Genomic DNA, 23,535 nt, shown 5'->3' with positions numbered 1-23,535 from the left:
GATAAAAGCATTGAAGAAATTAAGAGGACTTGGGCTCAAACAGGAGTAACAATTATGTCAGATGGTTGTCTGATATCAAACACAGAAGTCTGATTAACATCATCATTAATAATCCTTATCATACTGTGTTTTTAAGGTCAGTTGAAGCATCTGACCAGGACAAAAATGCTTAGTTCATATTTTGATTATTAGATAGCATTGTTGAGGAGGTTGGAGAACATTTGGTTGTACAAGTTATGACAGATAATGCAAGTGCTTACAAGGCTGTAGGTAACAAACTTATGAAGAAGAGGAAACATCTGTAATGGACTCCATGTGTTGCACATTGCATAGATCTGATTATTGAGAAGCTTGAGGAGCTACCTCAACATAAGTTGTTGTGGGGGCAAGAAATATAGGGAGCCTATACCCCTCGCCCACACGAGAGATTCGTGTCCTTAAACCGACGACAACCCACTAAATCACGAATGATGCGACTAAGATGAGGAAGAACAAACTCTTACAATTCAAATTAAACTAAAAAGAAGAAATTACAAATGACGACGGATTACAACTTTTGACTCGAAATCAAAGACACCCTAATGTTGCTTTACTTAGAGACGAAAGATACAAATGGAGTGGCACTTGCGGAGAGACGAAAGAGATTAGAAGCCGAGACGAAAGGTTGGAAAGAGCTCGCAAGATTTTCGGAGGGGATGAGAAAGAAGACGGACAAAGCTCGCAAGCTTTTCCACGAAACCCATATGTTTACATTTCCAAAAATCACATATCATTCACTATTTCAAACATTACAAGCCCCTCATATTTATAGGTATGAAAGGGGAATACAAAAGAACACTAACAATGAATTCTCATAGGAATTCTAAACATCACAAACATTAAAACCCAAATGCTTTTCACGGAAAAACAGCCCAAGCCCAAGAACCGATGGAGCAGCCGTGGGAGCCAAGGAGGCCGCACAGAACCAAGGCGCTAAAGCCACAGGAAAACTCCCAGGCTCGGAAAACCAGCAGCCGACCGGAAATCCAAGAGGCAAAGCACGGAAAAATAGTAGCCCATGGTGGAAGCCAAGGAGCCACACATGAGAAACAACACTTTTGGAATTCCAAAGACCGGTTTGGAATTCCAAGGGACAAACATAATTAAAGACAAAACAATAAAAAGTACATTTAATAAAAGATAACTATGAACTAAAATGTTAGCTAATAATGAGCTAACCCTTAGTTCAATAAGTGAACTAAAGACCAGCTCATAAATGAGCTAAAATTTCAGCTCAATTTTGATTGAGCTTATAAACTCGAGGGAGACCAAAATTGATTTATTTGGACATGAGTTGACCCCCCTTTGCCTACATCAAGTTGTGACATTTATTTAATGTTTTAAACATTTATTTAAAAGTTATTTTTTTCGCACTAATTAAACTCTCTTATATAAATATTAGTTGAGTGGTGGAATCAATTTGACGATGGGACTCCAGAATTACAGCATTTTGCTATGAAAGTTTTGGGCTTGACATGATTTTCATCTGGTTGTGAAAGAAATTAGAGTACCTATAATCAAGTACATACAAAGAGGAGAAATCGCTTGTCGACATTGAGGATGAATTCACCGGTGTACATTATGTACAATAGGAGACTCAATTGAAGAAAAAATAATTAATAGATGATGAAGATCCTTTGCTTTGCGAAAAATGTGGCATCTGATGATGAGTGGTTTGTAGATGATGAAGTTGAAGTGATGTTGTCTGAATTACAAGATAAAGATTTAAATGTTGATTTCTTTGATGGTCTTAAAACATCTACATCCACAACTCAAGAACAAATCAAAAAAGGTATATAAATAATATAGTTTTTTTAGACTTTTATTAATGTATTACAGTATTGTTTATTTTGATATTGTTCAAAAATATTTAGGGAAGAGGAAGATCACTGATATTGAGGAAAGACCTGATTGGGAGACATTGGACTCTATAGGAGAGGAAGGGGAGAAAGCAGTTCATCATAATGATTATTCAAATGAATGCCCCCTTAGTGATGACAGTGCCGATGACTTATGAGTTCTTATGTGATATGTCATTTTTATTTATTTTTGGAATTATATTTTAATGAAAAGAATACTGTGATTTGGGAAAAATGGAGTTTGAGTTGAACTATATTTCATGTTGTCTTATTATTGGGATATTTTGATTTCATTTCATATCTTTTTCATTTTTATGCTTTATATTTTATTTACTCATTACTATATATAAAATTTATCATTTGATGTTTACACAATCTTTTGATTTTGAGGCTTACACCTCAAAACGCCTTGAGATTTACGCCTCACGAACGAAAACGCCTCAATACCCGATCCAAAATTTTAAACATTGGGCTCAATAGCTCATTAAGCTCAATTCATAAACCATTTTTTGAGCCAAGCCTGAGCCCTAGCCAGCTTGACTCACATTCCTAATCATTTGTAGTCATTTATCTCAAGATTACATGGAAAACAATGCAATTGGTGTCGCCTTGTTCGTTCGCGTCGCCCTGGGTTGCTCGTGTCTTATGCTATGTAGGTTCACCTCGACAAATTGATCTCCAGGGCGTATAGCAGGAACACGTCGAGGGCTTATAGCGGGAAGGGTAAGCAAATATTTTACCGAAATGCCCCCAATGAAATGAATCTCTCCAGCTCTCTCTGTTAATTTAAACGGCTAGGGACCAAATTGGCTCAATTTCTAATAGTCGAGGGACTAAAATGGGGCAATGTAAAACTCTGGGACTAAATTAGATATTATAAATAGTCTGGGGATTATTTTGAGCTTTTACTCATTTTTTATATAATTGATGAGCCATGCCATTATTATACTATTTTTTCATTTCTAGACTCTAAACTTTGGATCTTCATTCTTTGGGGTCGTCAATACTTTGGTCAACTGAATCATCTTTGACTTTTTTTGAAAAGATACTAATTGGGACCATTGTAGTTATATAAATTCAATTTGTGCCAGTGATGTGAAACGTGGATGGTCTCATATCCATGGTTAGAACCTAAGACAAGTGTCTTTGAAGTAGAGGTGATTTTAGAAGAGGATCTATGCCTTTCCCTAGATATGCCATGTTTTTTTCATATAGAAGGAAATGGCACGATGATGCGCTCACCTAAGGAACAACAATAAAGGTTATCAATGATTGTAGATGGTTATCAAAGATCTGCAATCCAACTAAGCTGCAATAGATTGTTGGATCTACGACTATGGGAGATCCATGCTTAGTGAAGGGTTAAAGTTGGTGGAAGATTGATGGAATAAGAGTAGCATTTGGTTAGCAGACAATCATATTGATTGTTGAAGAGCCACAATTGCATGAGATCAATAGATCAAGATTGCTTGATTGACGGATCTGCAGTAGTTAAAGTTGATGTTCGATGGAGTTATCTAGCAAGAGAAGCCGAGATCTTGTCTCTTTGTAGAACATGAAACTTGTTGCGATGGAGAAACCATGAGTTGAATGAGATTGTTGCGATGTCGAAGGCGTTAAGGGAATGATGGCCGTGTCACTACGGAATGAGTTGGTAAAGGAATGATAGTTGAATCGTGAGAGAACAATGGGTGAATCGTAGTGATGAGAGATGGAACCTATCATGTTGGTGTTTGCAACAAAGGTAAGACACAATGTCTTGCTAAGTAAAGCGGCAAAAGGGGAGTTATGTGATAGGTAACATTTGTAGAACTCAAGTGAAACTTATCAATAATGGAAATTCAGCAATATCCCATCACAATTCTCCCCACAAATCAAGAAAAATAGCAAGAAACAACATAATAATTGATGAAATCGGAAGGAAAATACCAAGATACAAAGAGGAGGATCTCTTTCAACTCTCTAGACGCCGCTAGAGTCCAAGAACAACAAAACACCAACATAATTCAACAAATTAAAGGTAACCCTAACCCTAATCCCAACCCTTCTACTTAAAGCATACAAAATATAATGCAAATTACTAAACAACCCATACATAACTTATCCTGCGTTAACCGCCCCCTCCTTCCAAATCCAATTCAAATAGTGCAACCCCCAAGGGGGGTGGGTTACAGTAGAGGCAGACCTTTAGTCTTCCTGGAGTAAACCCAAGCCGATCCTTTTCCTAGGGCTGGTTGGACCGGTTCATCCTGGACCGGTCTAACAATACCCCCTTCCCAAAGAATCACATTGTCCTCAAGATAAAATGACGAAAAGTGATGCTTCACTCTCTCATATGGCTCCCAGGTGGCGTCGTGGTCTGGTAAGCTCTTCCATTTTATCAGAACCTCCTTAGTCTCCTCTTCTCCCTGACGAACCCCCCTCAACTCCAGTGGTTCTAATACCACCTCCAAGTCCTTTATCAGTGTCATCGCTAACTCTGAACTAGCTGCATGATCCCCAATCGCTCTCTTCAGTTATGACACGTGGAACACTAGATGTATAGTCGTTGTCGATGGTAATCTTAAACGATATGCTATTGCTCCAATCCTCTCCAAAACCTCATATGGGTCAAAGTACCTTGGGACAAGCTTCTGATTCCTCATGTTGGTGACAGTCCTTTGCCTGTAGGGCTATAGCTTTAAGAACACCCTCTCCCCTATGTTGAACTAGATGTTATTCTTGTGTCCATCTGCCTATTTCCTCATAATCTGTTGTGCCCTCAATGGGTGCCTTTCAGTTCCTCCAACACTTTATCTCTCCTCTAAGTACTGCTCTATTGAAAAGACTAGTGTGCGACTTCACCTAAAATGCACCAAGTGAGGCGGGTTTTGTCCGTACAACACGTTGAATGGGGTCATCTGGGAAGCATAATGATGCAAAGTGTTGTACAAATACTCTGCCCATGCTAGCCGCTTTGCCTAAAGCCTAGGTGTCTCCGAAATAAAACATTGTAGGTAGGTCTCCAGGCTCATGTTTACCACATCCGTTTGCCCATCTGTATGGTGGTAAGCGGTTCTCCTCTTTAGTATGGCTCACTGCAACCTGATCAACTCCATCCAAAAGTGACTGAGAAACACCTTATCCCTGTCAGACACTATAAATTTAGGCATCCATGTAGTCTAGCCACCTCTCTGATGAAAGCTGCTGCCACTATCACTGTTGTATAGGGGTGTTATAGAGGAATGAAGTGAGCATACTTGCTCAATCTGTCTACTACCACTAGAATCACTGTAAGCCCTTCAGATCGGGGTAACTTATCTATAACGTCTATGGCGACCTGCTCCCACACCCGATTTGGTAGAGGTAGGAGTTGAAGTAATCCCCCTAGAGCCATGACCATGTACTTGTTTTTATGACAAACTTCGCAATTAGCTGTCATCTCCTGCACATCATTATGCAACCCTTTCCAATACAATTATGTTGCAAGTCTTTTGTATGTCTTTCGCACCCTAGAGTGACCCCCAACAACGCTCCCATGGAACTCCTGTAGCAGGTGTGGAATATGGACTGATGTTCGAGGCTTAAAAAATCTCCCCTCATATAGCTGTCTCTTCCCCCTTAGAGAATAGCCAGGGTGACTATTCTCATCCTTCAGTAAATATGTTCTAATCCTTCTCAGCTCCTCATCTCACACACTCTCCTCTTTAATGACCCTCCAATCCAACATCAGGGGTATCGATATGGCCAACTCCTAGAGCTCTCCCATACATCTGGACAAGGCATCTACTGCCTTGTTTCTATCTCAGGCCTATACTGGATTTCAAATTCATATCCCAATAACTTTAATAGCCATCTCTGGTGCTCCTCTATCACCATCATTTGCTCCAACAAGTACTTCAAGCTTTTTTGGTCTGTCCTGACAATGAAATGTCAACCCAACAAGTTAAACCGCCACTTCTAGATGGCTAGCACAATAACCATCAACTCCCTCTCGTAGACTGACTTTAGCCTAGCTCTAGCTGTCAATACTTAGTTGAAGCAAGCTATGTATCGATGGCTCTGCATGAGGATTGCCCTCAATTCGTACCCTGATATATCAGTCTCTACCACTAAAACCTGATTGAAATTTTGTAGGGCCATGATCGATACAATGGTCATGACTTTCTTTAATATCTCAAACACCACAGTGGCTGCATCCCCTCACAAGAAGCTACCATTCTTCAACTGTTCTGTCAGTGGCCAGGCGATGGTGTTATAGTCCCTCACGAACCACCTGTAGTATCCCATCAGCCTTAGGAAATCTCTCCCTCAGATTCCTCGAAAGCAGCCATCTCAGCATTTCCTCAATCTTAGCCTGATCAGCGGCCACCTCCTCCTAAGATACTACATGTCCCAAGTACTCCACACAGGCCTGTGCAAAACAACACTTCTTAGATTGACCCTCAGCTGCTACTTCTATAACACCTCTCGGACCATCCTTAAGTGCTCCAAACGTTCCTCGTCCGACTTGCTGTACACCAGGATATTATAAAAAAACCCACCACAAATCTTCTGAGATACACCCTGTTCATGAGAGACCGGAATATAGTCGGGGCATTGGTGAGGCCAAACGACATCACCATGAACTCAATGTCCCTTATGTGTTCGGAAAGCAATCTTCGAAATATTCTCCCTCTCATCCATATCTGATGGTTTTCGGATTTCATATCTTTCTTTATGAAGATAGCTGCCCCACACATCTTATCTAATATCTCATTTAATCACTTGGATGGAAAACTTGTCTGGCATAGATGCACAGTCTCCTTATTCAAGGCTTGGTAGTCCATGCAGAATCTCCAGCTTTCGTCCTTTTTTAACCAGTAAGATTGAGCTAGATAAATGACTCACACCATGCCTGATAATCCATACCTCTAGCATCTCTCGGATCAATTTCTCAATTTCATCTTGCTGAAATTGATGGTAACGGTAAGGCCTGACACTGATGGGTGACACTCCCTCTCTTAGGGTAATAGCGTACCCTTGCTCCCTCGATGGTAGCAATCTTTGAGATGGCTTAAAGACCTTATTGAATTGTCGTATCAGTGGTTGTATTGAAGGAGGAATGTCTCCCCCTCATCCAATCTGATCCCCTCTAATCTCTGCAGCTCCACTAGGAATCCTCCCCCTACCTCTTGTATCATCCTTATCATGGTTATGAGGGATACCATGGCTTTGGATAACCCCGCATCTCCTCTGATCACTACTCTTCTCCCCTCCACCACCTGCTCCATTGTCAAAGCTCCCCAATTAACCTTGATATTTCTCAAGGTTTGCAGCCACTTCATTACTAAGATGACATCAGTGCTTCCTAACTCCAATGGGAGGAAATCCTCCCTCACCTGAACCCCCTATATGACCAACAATACTCCCCTACATATATCCTTACCCATCTCCGCCTTCCCCATGCCCATTATCGCTCCAAACACCCCGTATCCACCAATGTTACCCCAGTTGGTCCACGAACTGGTTAGAGATGAAATTGTGAGTGGTCCCACTGTCAATCAACACCACTACCTCCATGTCTGCTATTTCTCCTTTAACTTTCATGCTATGATTTGGGGTGAATCCTACCACTGAGTTCAAGGGGACCTCTGTCATGTCTAGATGCAGCTTGTCCTCCTCTTCTACCCATGCCTCACTCCCACCTCCCTCAACTTCTTCATCATCATAGACAGTGAGAACCTGAAGAGTTCGGTCCCGACGTCTGTGCCCTGGAGTATACTTCTCATCACATCTAAAGTATAATCACTTCGATCTCTTTTCCTGCAGCTCTCTCTTAGTAAGCCTTTTGAAGTTCCCCCACTACCCCCTCTTATAGGTTTCTGCCTTGGGGTCTCACGAAGATTGCTCGATGTTGGTCATTTGGGTGCTAAGAAGGTGATGGTCAGCCTGCACAAGCCACCTGAACTGCCGCCGCTGGCTCCCATCTCCTAGCACTTCTGATCATCCACCAGTTGAGCTAGCTCCATAGCTTCTCCCAAGTCACAATACCTCATCACTCTAACTGCTGTGTGGATCTCCGCCTTGAGCCCCTTCATGAAATTCCGCTCTAGTACAGTCTCAGACAACATCAAACGACTCTCCAGGTACTCAAACCTCTTGCGGTATTCTTTCATCGAGCCTTCCTGTGTCAGGTCAAAGAATTACTCATAGAAGTCCCCTATGCTGATTCATAAACATTCCAATAAGCACTCTTTGAACTCCCTCCAACTCCGTATAATCCGCCTCATGTCTCTCTAGTAGTGCCAAGCCAATGCCTTACCTTCCCAACATAGGTCAACTGCCGTCAATTTCTCCTCCTCCATCAACCTATTGACGGTAAAATATCTCTCTACCTTGTAGATCCATTAGTGTGCATCATCCCCCTCAAGATGGGCATCTTCAACTTCTTTACCTTCGGATCTCATCTATTTACCCTAATTCTTCCATAATTTGCCCTTCCCCAAGTGGGTGGTCCCCCTCAAGTATCTCGATCCTCCCTTCCACGTTCATATCCAAACTCTTCCTTGATTCCCCCCTTCTTTCCTTCTAAATCAGCACCTCTCCGGTTGTAATCTCCTTCCCTTCTTTCAAAATCAGCACCCCTTTGCTCATACCCAATGTATCCACGCCTCTCCTCATACCTTCCACCTCTCTCATCCTTTTGAATTGGTTCTAGATGGGGTCTTCTTCCATCTTCTCCTATGATCTCCATGTCATTTTCATCCCCACGATTATCATAATTTGTATCTCTTCCTACCATTACTCTTGCCTTCTATGCTGGCGTTTGGTTTTGAAGATCCCATATCTTCACCATTTCTTGTAGGCCCGAGAATTTGTCTTCCATGGAGGAAATTCTATCCTCCACCGTCACTTTGATTTAACTCATCCCCCATGAAGTCGTTCCTCCATGGCATCAACATTCTTGGCCACTATTGATACCCGGATCTTCGTTAGACCCAACAATACGCATTTCAGCCCCACCCCAAACAGCAAAAAAAAAAAAAAACAGCGATTTGAAGGTGAAATTAAGCTGCTGCAGGAGTCAGCTAAAAACAGCCCCAAATCTAGCCATGGATACATCTCTGATACAAATTTGATAGGCAACACTTTTATAACTCAAGTGAAACTTATAAATAATGAAAATTCAGTGATCTCCCACCACAATTCTTCGTACAAATCAAGAAAAACAACAAGAAATAATGTAATAATTGATGAAATCGGAAGAAAAATACCAAGATACAATTGATCCTCAATTTGAGAGGGGATATATCTCTCCAATTCTCTAGACGTCGCTAGAGCCTAAGAGCATCAAAGTACCAACAGAATTCAGCAAATCAAAGGTAACCCTAATCCTAATCCCAACCCTTGTACTTAAAAAATACAAAATAATAAGGAAAATTACTAAACAACCCATGCATAACTTAATTCCCGCCCTAACCACCCCCTCCTTCCAAATCCAATTCAAATAGTGGGGCCCCCAATGGGGCGGGCTGCAGCAAATGCTGACCTTTAGTCCGCCTGGAGTAAACCCGGGCCGGCCCTTTGCGTAGGGCCTGCTGGACCAATCCACCTTGGACCGGTCTAACATTATGATCCCGAAGGAAGAAAGAAGATCTTGAGAATGGTCATTGTTATGCGATAAATAGAATAACCAAGGGATTCTTTATTGAGGAAAGAATATGGATTTTCTTGATAGCTCACCCAAACCACCAAAGAAAATCCATAAATTTCTCGTTCATGGCGCTCCCATAAATAGAATAATATTTGAATTTCAACTATTTCCATATGATGGAGGATTTTTTTCTGTAATCTTTATTATGGTTTTTAATATGTCTTTTAGCTATATGCCATTGCAACTTTTGCTTGATTAGATTATTTATTTCATGAAGACTATAATAATATGATGAGAGTTATAGTGTTTGCCAGGAGTTTAAAGATCAACATATATTTAACCGTTTAGCTTCCTGTTGCCACATTGTTATAAGATAGTTTTGCTTCATTTGGAAATGAAGTAATTAGCTTGGGAAGGATTTGCTTTCTTTACATGGCCCAGCTTACTTTGAGACTATTGTTAGAAAACAAATTTCTGAACACATATGTGCTCATATTACATTTTAGGAATGGAGAGAAGTTTATAAATATGCGGGAGGTGTTGACAAAGAGAATTTCAAGAAGATGTTAGCTTCGGCTTGCTATCAATCTGCTGTACGACTGTTGAAGGCCCTAGCTTGCTATGCAAGCTTCCCTCCGTAGATTAGGATGCTAGTATGCGCTATTTTTAGTTTACCATATTGTTCTCACATTGTGAGATTAAAGTGTTTCCTAGCATATTCTAAATAGATTTGATAGGTTTTAGAAGCCGTTGGTTCAATCTTATTTAATGGCCAGTTTTATGTCAAGATATCAATATTATTGTTGGAACATTTGAAGGATGTCAGTATTTTTGAGATTGCTATCGTTTCCTTTGATAATAATTGTAGAGTTCTATGCACATGCATTGCTGCAATGTAGTTGGCATATATGTAAATGATTTTTTAGCAATTCAAAAGCTGTTGAAGAATAATATAAAGTGTTATTAATAACTTGTTCATTACTTCAACTGTATGGAACTTCTGGTGCTATTACTATTAAGCGAGGTTTATTTACATAGACTAAGAATGGGAGAGTCCATGAATGCAGTTGAATTTGAGATGCACCATGAGATCTAAATGTTGCCCAAGTTGAGCAATACTAGGTGTCATTGAATTAGGATGCAATTTCCATCAACAGAATTTTTGTTTTAGAATGTCACTAAACTAGATAACTTAAATCTCATTAAAAAATGGCGTCATCTTGTAATATCTTAGTATTTTGGCATAATAAAGTAAGCATTTGATTTGTACATTTTTTTGAAGTGGATTATGTTCTTTTCTCCAACTGAAACATTTCCATGCTAAGAGTGAACCTTATAAAATAGCCACATTTTTTATCATCCACTTTGTACTTACTGTGAACCTATTCATTAAGTAGACATGTAATCTTTATCATGGATTCCACGAGGGGTGCAATCGAGTCAAGTCGATTCGCGAGCCGGTTCGAGTTCGACGGGTTCGAGCTTGATGGGCTTATCGAGCTCAAGTTCCAACATCCCTATGCTCAAATCGAGTACTCTTTGAGTGGCTCGCGGACCTCGGACGCGAAGGCGGAGCAACGGAATGCGAACTCGACGCGGGATCGGAGCTTGGACTCGATGTGGGATGCGGGATTAGAGCTTGGACTCGACGACGGAACGAAACCGCGGGCAGACGAAAGGCAGGAAGATGAGAATGTAGGATGCGGGCAGGAAAATGAATCCGTGGGTGAAAAAATGAATATTCGGTGTGAGACGCGGTATCAGTGCTCGGATTCGACGAGCAGCTTGACGAGCTATTTTCCCTGGCGAGTCAAGTTCGAGCTCGGTATTTGGATGTTGAGCCAAGTTCGAACACCTCTGACTCGAGCTCAACTCAACTCGTTTGCACTCCTAGACACTACCTTATTTCTAAAATGTGCCTGTTAAGTTGATAGTTAATTTTAAATTTCTTTGCATTTTTCCGTCATAAATGCATGTGCACACATCCCTGTTAGCATCTATTGATTGTTGCATTTTTGTACGTTTCCCTATGCATTTTTCCTTGGGTGTTTGTGTTAAAGATTGTGACAAAGGCTAAAATATCGTGGCAAAGAAATTCTTGCAATTTTCTATGTTATATTATGCTTACACTACTTTCTAATCATCAATTGCTTTTATTTTTCCACCAAACATGTGTACTTTATATGTGCATCACATTATGCACCTGCAGGCGACAATGCAAGGACTTCAAGGACCGCAAGTTTGGAGATTGCTGCTTTTGCTGAAAGGACAATGCATTTTGTATAGACGTTATGGGGATGTCTTGGAACCTTTCAAATATGCAGGCTATCCCATGTTACTTAATGCAATAACTGTGGACGAAAGTGATAACAATTTCCTTTCATCTGAAAGAGCCTCTCTTCTAGTTGCGGCTTCCGAGCTAATTTGGCTAACGTAATGAAATTCATTCTCAATATACTATCTTCATATGGTTTTTTTTAGAAGTAAAGGTACATAACGGTCATTGTTGAATCTTAATAAAGTTAGTGTATTGCTTTCATCTCCTCAGGTGTGCATCTTCTGCCTTGAATGGTAAGGAACTTATCAGGGATGGTGGCATATCATTGCTTGCGGCACTACTTTCTCGCTGTATGGGTGTGGTACAGCCAACAACTCCTCCAAATGAACCTGCAACAATAATTGTCACAAACGTAATGTGTACTTTTTCAGCATTAAGTCAATTTGACAATGCAATAACAGAGATGCTGAAGTTTGGGGGCTTGATTGAGGATATTGTTCACTGCACTGAACTGGAACTTGTTCCGTTAGCTGTTGATGCTGCCCTTCAGACTGCAGCGCATGTTTCTGTGTCTGCTGAAATGCAAGATGCTTTGCTTAAAGCTGGCCTTTTATGGTATGTTGTCAATGAATTTCAGGAAATGTTTATTTTCCATTTTTGACTTGCAGGGCCTGAATGATGCTTGTTTGGCTGTCTTAAATAGTTAGATTGAGCCGTTGAACATTATGATATTGGAAGAAATTTTTGTTGCATATGTATTATATTAAACTTCTATTTAAAACTTTCAATTTGATTACTGGCTGGAAGTTGTCTACAAGTACAGTTGTTTACATGTCTTCTGTTACTCTTAATTTGACTCCTGATACTCTTGGACTGTTATTTAAGTGCATATTTTTTTTAGTTTCAGGCATTGTTCACTTCTTCCCTGGATAACAAACTCGGCACATAAAAGGAAAATGAATAAAATAAAATAGAGCAGGAAACATATATTGAATGACTAGGTTCTTCCTTGTTTTGGGATGTAGTTTCTTTTTTGCTTATGATTTGATTTTCTTTTTTCCCTTAAAAAAATTAAAAAAATACTTTCCAGGTACCTATTGCCTCTGTTACTGCAGTATGATTCTACAGCAGAGGAAAACGATTCAGGTGAAGCACATGGCGTTGGGGCTAGTGTGCAGATAGCTAAAAATCTCCATGCTGTCCGTGCAGCACAGGCTCTTTCTAGGCTATGTGGTTTTGTTGGTGATGGAGTGTCTATGCCATGTAATCATTCAGCAGATAATGCACTCAGGGCATTGCTAACTCCTAAACTTTGTAGCATGCTTAAAGCTCAAGAGCCAAAGGATCTTCTGTTAAGTCTGAATTCTAATCTGGAGTCTCCCGAGGTATAATCAAAGTACTGTTGTTATATATAATGGTTACATTTGGAATTTTTCAGTTGCTACCATATTCAATATATCCTATCAATTTTTTCAGATGGCTTCTCTTGTTTTAAGGCCAAGTATATTGGAATATAGTTTTTCTACATTCTGAATTTATAGTTGCAATAATGTGGCTGAGCTTTTAAGGTTAAAAAAAATCTTTCATTGCATGCTGTACGCCTGCTTTGAAAATTTATATTTACTTATGATCATGATACGCTTTGGTATTAAATATAGCAGCAAACTCAAAGAGATTCAACAAAAACGCAGATTTTTATTGATAGAAAATCAAATACGAACAAAGCAAGACACAATGATCCTCTTTTGAGAGGAGGACATTATTTTCCAAACCCTAGATGCCACAAGGATCCCTCTCAGAAATAGTGGACAGCATCTCTCACAAAATTCTAAATAAAATAAAATAAACCCTAAACTTAGACTTAAATAAGCTTTCTTATTCTCTCCCAATTCAGCCCTCTTTCCTAATGTATTTCTCTTTTCTATTGAATTTCAATTAAGAAAGGATTTCCTAATTGATCCTCTCCTAACATAATAATTTAATTCCCTGTTGGGCCTCACCCCCTCAACCGACTTCTCCTCCTTGTCTGCCAACCCCTCCTAGGCTGAAAATTATTGGACCGATCAGTCCAGTGGTTCTCAGGTTCGCCTGGTGCTAGTTCTCGCTACTTCTGCCGTATCAATACTCCCCCCCCCCCCCCCCAAAAAAAAAAAAAAAAAAAAATTTGTCCCACATTGTCCTTAAAGTGAAATGCAGGGAACTGCTGTTGCATATTCTGGTAAGACCCACGTGGCCTCGTGCTATAATAGGCCCTTCCACCTGATCAACACTTTTTTGCTTCAAGTTACTCCTGGTCGCACTCCTTCGATCTCTGGTGGTTCCAACAACACCTTGTCATCTGTCAAGGTTGGGGGAAGTGTAGAAGAAGGGATATCCGTTGCAGCTGACGATGGTGGTAACAGTAGGCGATACACCATGGCCCCTATGCGCTCTACTATCTCATGGGACCAAAATATCGGGGTGATACTTTATCATTCCATCTCCGTGCTAGGGTTTTCTGTTTGTAGGGATGAAGCTTTAAGTAAACCTTATCCCTCACATCGAACTGAATGTCCCGTATGTGCGCATTTACCTTCACCTGCATTTTCAACTTCTCTGGTCAGTTTTGACGATGAAATATTTTCCTAGTAGATATGGTTGCCATTTTTTAATGGCTAGCACAATCGCCATCAGCTCCCTCTCGTAGACTGACTTGAGCCTGGCCCGAGTCGTCAACACCATACTAAAATAGGCCACTGGCCTTTGGTTTTGCATGAGTATCGCTCCCAGCCCAATGCCCGCAACATCTATCTCCACTATAAAAGGCTGGCTAAAATCCAGAAGGGATAAGACTGACACTACTCATAGCCTTCTTCAACTCCTCAAAAGCCTGGGTGGCTGATTCTCCCCACTTGAATTTGTTCTTCTTGAGCTATTCTATCAATGGCACTGCTATAGAACTGTATCCTTTCACAAATTTATGATAGTAGCCTGCGAGTCCCAAGAATCCTCCCAGCTACTTTAAATTCTTGGGTATGGGCCATCTAAGCATGGCCTCAATCTTACTTTGGTCAACCGCCTCTCCCTCCTGAGATATCACAGCCCTAGGTACTCCACTTTGGGCGAAAAACACTTCTTCAGATTGACATATAAGGAGTGCTCCCTTAAGGTGGGCAACACAACTCCTAAATGCTCCAATTGCTCCCCCTCGGGCCTGTTGTAAACCAATATATAGTTTAAAAAAAAAAAAAACAACAACATAAACCTTTGTAAGTTGGGCTAGAATATCCTATTCATCAGGGACTAGAAGGTGGCTGGTGCGTTAGTGAGGCCAAACGGTATCACCATGAACTCATAGTGTTCCTCGTGCCTCTGAAAAGCTATCTTGTGGGTGTCTCCTGGTCACATTCTGATCTGATGGTATCTAGATTTCAAGTCGATCTTGAAAAAACATCACAGATCTATGCAACTCATCTAACAGTTCTTCGATAACAAATATGAGAAACTTTTATGGTACCATTTTCTTATTTAAGACACCATAGTCTACGTAGAACCTCCAACTCCCATCATTCTTCTTCATCAGCAATACAAGACTAGAGAAGGGGCTCACATTGGGCTTGATAATTTCAGCTTCAAGCATTTCCTTGATCAGTTTCTCAATCTTGTCCTTTTTGATTTGGGGGTATCTATAGGGTCGTACACTAATGGGGGAACTCCCTCCTTTAGAATAATAAAGTGCTCGTGCTCCCACAGGGGTGGTAATCTCTGGGGAAGCTGAAGACCTCTTTGAACTATTGAAGCAGGGGCTGGACAATGTCTGGAATGTCCTCTCCATCCTCTATCCCTCCTCTCTCCAGACTCTGGAGCTCCACCAAGAAACCCCCCTCCTTCCCTTTGAAGGGCACGAACCATAGTTTTCAAAGAAACTATTGCCTTGAATAGGCTGGGGTCTCCGTTAATTACCACATTTTCTCCTCCACCTAAATTCAATGGCCAAAGCCTTCCGGTTCACCTTGATCTCCCCCAAGATTTGTAGCGATTTCATGCCCAAAATCAAGTTAGTACTTCCCATCTCTAATGGAAGAAAATTCTCCTTGATGTGGATCCCTTACAGCTCTACCACCAAACCTTGACATATGCCTCTACTCTTCTCTATCTTTCTTGTATCCATCATCACTCCAAACCCTCCAGTGTCCACCAGTTTCAGCCCCAATTTGTCTACCACTTGGTTCGATATCATTATGATGAACTGCTCTCTCCCCTTCCTCCTCTCCTATAGAGTCTAATGTCGGGCATTTACTTCAAGATTTATGTAAGTTTTAATATATATAGCGTGAGGCTTTATTGGGTCAGGTGACCGAACGCAGAGATAGGTTCGGATAATAATAAAATATTATTTTAAAATTAGCGCAGCCTCATAACAAAAACTCGAGGCGTAAGCATCGAGGCATTTTTTACTGGAATTGCGCAAAGGCGGGCCTCAAGGCGAGCCTCATATTGCGCAATTTTAAACCATGCTCCTCTTATATGCCCCTTACTTTCATAGTGTGATTTAGGGTGAATCCCACTTCAAAGTTCAATGAAACTTTCGCCACCTCTAAGTGCACGGGCTCCTCCTTCACCGCCTCATTCTCATCCAATTCATCTCCATCACATATAATAAGAACCTGCAATGTGTGATTTTTACATCTATGTCATGATGTAAATTTTTCATTACATATGAAACATAGCCCCTTAGCTCTCTTGTCTTGCAGTTCAGTATCAGTCAGCCTCTTGAAATCCCCTCCCGATCAGGCTCCCGAATTGCTCTCCTTTGGCGTCTCCCTTTTAATTGGTATGGTTTTGGTGCTAGGAAAGTGGCCGTTGTGCGGTAAGAACCTCCTCCACTGACCCCTTTATTATTCTCATGTAGTAATTTCTTGTTCTCAATCATCTACGCCAACTCCATCGCCTCTATTAGATCACGTGGTCTTGCCACCCGCACTGCTGCCCTCAACTCAGGTTTGGGACCTTTCATGAAGTTGTTTTCTAATATTGTCTATGATAACCTCCCTAATCGTCTTGACATAAGCTCAAATCTTTCCCGATACTCCATCACTGTGCCAACCTTTGTTAAGGAAAAAAATTGCTCGTAGTAATCCGCATCCTGCTCGGTTCAAAAGTGCTCCAACAATCATTCATTGAACTCCTCCCACGAATGGATTGGGTACCTCGTCTCTCTCCATAGGTAACATGCCAGTGCCTTCCCTTTAAGACAGAGCGGTGGCCAACAATATCTCTTCTTCTGTCAACCCATTTACTATAAAGTATCTCTCCACTCTATATATCCACCCATGCATATCTTCTCCTTCAAATACATGCATTTTTAATTTCCTAATCTTCTAATCCCCTCCACCCCTATGTCCCATTCTGCTCCCATGACATGAGCATTTTGGTCTCTCCATGGTTCCCTCTCCTCCCTTCTTCGTTCATATTCCCTTCTTCCCTTAAATTCAACCCCCTGTTCTCTTCGTTCCATTCCCTCTTACCTGCATATTCCCTACCCATTACCCCTTCTCTGTAGAGGCTCAATGTAGGATATTTCCTCCTCCCCTCATTAAATTTTTACCCCTCTGTCTTCCCTCGACAAGTCATCTTCATTATTTATCCTTGCTTCCGACGGAGCAATTTTAGTATGAAGCTCCAGCATTCGCTTCATTGTCTCCTCTATATTCTCAAACCTTCCTTCTATTGTTAAAATACGTTCATTAATTGATCCCACATCTAATAGTTTCCCTACTTACCCCTTTTCTTCCAACGCCTCAACTCTTCTTCCGGCCATTGGTAACCGGATCAAGGCTTTAACAGTAAAAAAAATAACAACTTTGATGCGAATATGGCCTCCAAACAGCAACAGAGAGGGAAAATTCAAAAAAATTTGGTGAGAAAAAAAATGAAATTTCAGTCCAGAACACCGCTCTAATGCCAATTTGATACGCCTTGGTATTAAAAACAACATCAAACTCAAAGAGATCCAACAAAAAACGCAGATTTTTATTGATAGAAAATCAAATACTAACAAAGCAAGATACAATTATTTTCTTTTGTGAGGGGGACTTTCTCTGTCAAACCCTATATGCTGTTAGGGTCCCTTACAAAAACAATAGACAACACCTTTCACAAAATTATACATAAAGCAAAATAAACCCTAAACTTAGGGTTTGTTTGGGACGGCTGCGCCTGTCGGTAAAGTAGGTTGTAAAATTGTTATATAGAAACCGCTTTCTGAAGTTGCTGTGCAAAAGTCAGTGTATTTTGTTTTTGAAGTATAACCGTCGAGCTGCCGTGCTGTAGTTGTATCAGAATAAATTACTTTGATAACCTTTTATATATTGAGATGAAAGAAAATTATTTGTGTCAATTTTTTTAAGAAGAATATGATAAAAAAACTATCAAATTTAAATTAAAATCGTATCCAATTTAAGCAAATATTTTATAAGTTTATATATCAAAGTACTATAAATTTTTTTATAATATACTATCATATTTTAAAGTAACTATTATCATATTTTAAAATAACCTGACAAAAAATTAGATTCTCTGATATTCCTTCATAAAAAATTATATTTTTAAAGAATAATAAAATAATTTTGATAAATATTTATGAGTAAATTAAAAAAAGAAGGATGTAATTAGATATCATGAAAAAATTATTTCTATGTACTCTATTATAATTTCTGTGTGGGGAGATAGACAATTAAAGTTATTTGAAATCAAGAATCATTTTTTACATATTAACTTGATAAATTTAGCTCAAAGAATATGATATATTGAGCTAAATGAATATTAAATATATAATAAAATTTACATTAGTACACCCATTGTATATAGCAAAAATGTTTGATAGTAAATTTAAAAGTTTTTAATAAACAACAAATACAAAGAAGATTTTATTATTTACACACTGCATTGATAAAATATTAATGCCTGCATCATTTTTAATGCATGGCTTATTGTAATCATTAATGCCTTCATCATCTTCTTCCTTCTCTTCGTAGCACTCAGGGGCTGAACCACTAACAGTTTAGGGGGGCAATTGCCCCCACAAAAAAATTCAAAAAAAAAATTTGCCCCCCCAAAAAAAAAAAAAAAAAAAAATTAAAAAAAGGAAAAAAAAAAAAAAAAAAAATTTATAGGAGTAAAAAAAAATTTTTGCCCCTCCTAAATTTTTTTTTTGGCCCCCCCTAAAAAACTCTTTTATCCTAACTTGCCTTAAAATATCTATATATTTTTTTACATTTAGTTCTAATATTCTCTTTCATGCTTTTCATGACTGTTTAATTACACTTTTTTTCTTTATTTTTCTTGCTTGATTTAAAAAAAAAAAAAACTTGTCGTAATATATAGATATATAATATTATTTTTTTAAAATTTAATTATTTTTGTGTTGTATTTGCCCCCCCTCAAAATTGAAGCTGGTTCCGCCCCTAGTAGCACTCCGTTAGTGCCAAATAACAAATAAAGTGATTGGTTGCTTGTTTGTCACCACTGAATATGTCGACGAAAAGTTGGAGCTTGGTGCGGCTGTAAAGCAACAACCTGCCACCATCAATATCGTAGGACCAGCGGAAGGAAAGACTTCAGTGGAAGAAAAAAGCTTATACGGGAGGCTGGCTTTCATTCAAGAAGGAAGCGAGGATTCAAATTCCACGACCTGCTTAGGGTATTGCCATAGTTAGAAACTTTGGTTCGTAATTCAAGGCATTGTTGTCGTCCGGTCCCATTGTCGTTGTCAAGAGGTTAAAGGAGATGAACGTTCCTTTGGTTAACGTGGTCTTCGACTGAGGAAAATGTTCTGAGATACTCAAAGAGGCGAAGTTCTTTATGTGATAGCTTGGAAGGATGAAGCAAAATGAGAAGGGATATTTCTGTCATTTGTTAAGATCTGAACAGCGGAACGCGAGAGAATGCGGGACGTTTTTGTAGGTTGCGAAAAGCATCTCTGAGACGTAAAAAATTGTTGAACGGAGTTAAAAATTACACCCCTAACGATCATTGGGTTGTATTTCGTAGAACAACGTAGGTAAAAAGCGTCCCAAACAAACCCTTAGACTTAAATAAACTTTCCTCTTTCGTCCTAATTCAGCCCTCTTTCCTAATGTATTTCCCTTTTCTATTTGAATTTCAATTAGGAAAGAATTTCCTAATTGATCCTCTCCTAACATAATAATTTAATTCCGTGCTAGGACCTACCAACTCACCCAACTTCCCCTCCCTGTCCACCAACCTCTCCTTGGCCAAAAACTATTGGACCAGCCGGTCTTGTGGTTCCCGGTCCGCCCGATGCTGGATCTTGCAGCTTTCGTCGTATCCGATCAACTCTTTGAGGAATGAGACTAGCAACGTGGGTGTCTCAAGCTTTCATCATTAGGTCCCTCATACGTGATCAAAGTTTCATTAGGGTCCTTGACCCAACTGAACTGCTAATTTTCGGCAAGGCCAATTATCAGTCAATAGGTCTTTATACCATTGTTAAACTACCAATTATTGTTTCCTTTGACCACAACTGCTGGTCTCCCATCCCTCATCATTGATGAGACGGGTAATGTTTCCTGAAGGTGAAAACCCAAATGAATTTGGATCAAATTTGGGGTATCCATTGAGACAAACTAATTACAATTGCTACTCTTCCATCCCCGGTCCCCAATCATTAACAGTGACCAATGGGACTTGTAACATCTCCTGAAGGTGATGACCCAAATGAACTAGGATCAAATTTGGGATGCCCATTGATAAAAAATCACAAACTCAAGTTACATAGATATAAGTTAACCTTATATCAGTATCCACTATCCATATAGACAAAACATGCATATTGTTCTTTCACTTTAGAATCGTGCAGCAATTTGTGTTGGAGCGTGAAGGCATTGCATTGAACATAAAAGGCAAAAATATATGGTAAATAGAAATGAAGTTTGAAGAGTGAAAGAATAGCACCTGGGAACTGAGAGAAGGATTAGTAGGAAATCAGGAGAGCATCAGTCTTTCTATTCAGTAAGATTCCAATAGAACCTGTTCAAACTTCTGCATTGCTAAACTCTCTCACATGCACGCCAAAATAAAATCCTTCCATCTCAACAAGAAAACAAATGCAACAATATGAAGCCCTAGCGATCTTCATGTTTATTCATCGGATGCATCAATCATTTTTAAATTTGATTAGTTTTAGTTTTTACTTCATTATTATTTTTTCAATTTGGTATTTATGCTACGTTAGCATGAACAAATGAGGATGGGAATAATTCTCTATTTGATTCTTTAATGCTAGGCTGTTTTATGTAGTTTTTCATGTAGTAATCAGATTAACCTACAATATCTAAAAGTGAATATGAGTCTACAAAAGATCTAGTTCTCCCAATGAAGTGAAAAAGCCTTTGTGCATTCTTAATTCTACAGTAGTTTTAAAAAGAGAATAAGGAAAGAGGGTGTATATGCCTTAATAGCTATTGTATTGAATGATGTCGTACTTGGGATCGTGACCTTTCTTGATTATATTACACAATTGCTAGATTTTTTTTCAAGATATTTGTCTTCATTAACTTTGTAATGAATTACCATCACTTAGGTATGTACAACATCCCATTGATTTGGTTCTTAGATCATTATTGCCTAATTTGCATTATTATAAGATGAATCCAATTGAACTTTCTAAGCTTAAGTGACCAGTTGATGATTTGCTTAAAAATGGGTTTATTAGAAAAGTTACTGACTCCTTAATTTGCCCTAGCTTTGCTTATACCTATAAAGATGGGACGTGGCTTATTTGTTTGGATAGTAGAGCATCACTAAAATCACCATTAAATATAGGATTTTCTATATATTGTTTGGATGATATGTTGGGCATGATGAATGATGTTGTGATCTTTTTTGTAATTGATTCAAGGATTGGATAAGAGTGAAAAATTGCTTTTAAGATAAAAATGGATTATATGAGAGGAAAGTGACACCTTTTGGATTAACCAATGCATTTTGTATTTTCATGATGATAATGAATCATATCTTGTGATCTTTTGTTTGAAAATTTCTTGTTGTTTAATTGATTATATTTTAACTTTTAATAAGGTACGAGATGATCACTTGATGCATTTTTGGGAAGTATTTGAGGTTTTGCAATTTGAAAACTGATATTGGAATCTAAATCTTTTTGCTTTGTGACACCATATGCAATCTTTGTAGCATTTATTGTCTCTAGTGATGGATTTCTTGCTAATAACATTAAAGAAATTATTTATTGACGAATACCTAGTAATACATGGCTCCAATTGCTAGCTATCTTAAGGGAAAAAAAGTTTAAATGAATTAAAGTTATCGTACTTTTACAAAATTAAGGAAAAACTTACAAATGCACATGTGCTTAAATTACTTAGTTTTAATTAGGTGTTTTTAGTTTTTTGTTATGCATCTGCTGCTTCTATTAAAGGGGGTGTTAAGTCAGTAGCTGATGCAAACTTTGAAATGTTGTCGTTACTTGCTTTCAATAGTTTTGCGTAATTGTTTAGTGAGATTGTAGAATCATCATCTATCTTCCTATCTTCTGGTATTGTAGCAATGATTGCCTTCCAACTAATGCTCTGGGATTGTAGGCTATAGCAATCAACAACTTTCCTTTGGTGATTTTTTTTTGTTTTTTTGGTGTGGATTGTATCATTTAACTTTTTTAATATAGCACATAGGTGGATCCTTCCTTCTGTTGCTTTCCGTAAATTTCCTTCTGCGATCTTTGTTTCTGCTATATGTGATAAGTGACGATTTCCCTCTGCCCATATGCTGGAATTTAGAATTCATGTGCTAATATCTGTGAAAACTATTACATTTGATAAGATCTTTTTATATTTTGAAAAGTTACCTTCTTTGGATTTCTTAGGGTTATAATAAAACCTGTGGCATGCAAATATGAATGAACATTGAGTATTGATGAAAATTTTCAAATTGTCTCAATTATTACATGCGTGTAGTTGGCTGTTTATTCCTCAAGTGCTTCATAGATCTTGAGTGTCTCCTTGTGCCTTTGTGGGGCTTGAATTTTCCTTTTGGGTGATTTTTATTCTTGTTCTCATTATTTTTTCGTGGCTACTGTGTGCGTAGTTGAAGTTTTGTGAATTGGTGATTCTTTCATAATATGAATCTTAATTGTTGCTAAAGTTTATATTATTTCACTATTTTTCTTGAAAAATTTCAGATTCTGAAGACTAGTGTAGTATTATTTGGAAGAAAAGCAATATTTTTGTTGTTTTTCCCATAAATATGACTAATTCCTGCTAAATTAAGAGTTGGTAACATGTGGATTATGTTTTTGTGTTTTATTGGGCATTTCATCTTAGGTTGTATTGGTGAAATCAAATTGATATCATAGATTCTGGTTGTCTCGTCATGGTAACTAAAAGTTGGACATAATACTTAAATCAATTAAAAAAACTTATATGGGATTTAAACAAAAATGGGTAATTCATGGATCTAAACAAACACGACATCAATTTTATGAGAAAAGAAATTATATGCATACATTTGATGTGAAGAATAATATCAAGGAATTTCCAAGTTTGATCAATAATTTGGAATACTTTTTTGAATATTATATTCTATATGATTTTGAAAGGCTTGAATGTGCTAAGTCTAAACTCATAGTGTGCTCAATTGTTTTGGCAAATATTGCATGTTAACGAAAGCCAACATTAGTTGATTTAAAATATAAACTTAGAGGATGATATTTGTCGTTTAGAAATTTG

The 23,535-nt window shown here is 38.7% G+C and overlaps 1 protein-coding gene across 1 annotated transcript in view; it reads left to right on the top strand.

The window, feature by feature from the left end:
• The window catches only part of LOC110105423 (dnaJ homolog subfamily C GRV2), a 63,880-nt gene that overhangs the window by 25,709 nt on the left and 14,636 nt on the right, over positions 1–23,535 (top strand). Inside the window, exons 12-14 of the mRNA XM_020834931.2 lie at positions 11,723–11,946; positions 12,062–12,406; positions 12,882–13,176. Of these exons, the coding sequence (XP_020690590.1) occupies positions 11,723–11,946; positions 12,062–12,406; positions 12,882–13,176 (864 nt within the window). The remainder of the gene's footprint in view (positions 1–11,722; positions 11,947–12,061; positions 12,407–12,881; positions 13,177–23,535) is intronic.

The sequence above is a fragment of the Dendrobium catenatum genome, unplaced genomic scaffold, assembly GCF_001605985.2.
Source record: "Dendrobium catenatum unplaced genomic scaffold, ASM160598v2 fragScaff_scaffold_1122, whole genome shotgun sequence".
NCBI classification, from domain to species: Eukaryota; Viridiplantae; Streptophyta; class Magnoliopsida; order Asparagales; family Orchidaceae; genus Dendrobium; species Dendrobium catenatum.
This window is presented reverse-complemented; position numbering and strand designations above follow the sequence as displayed.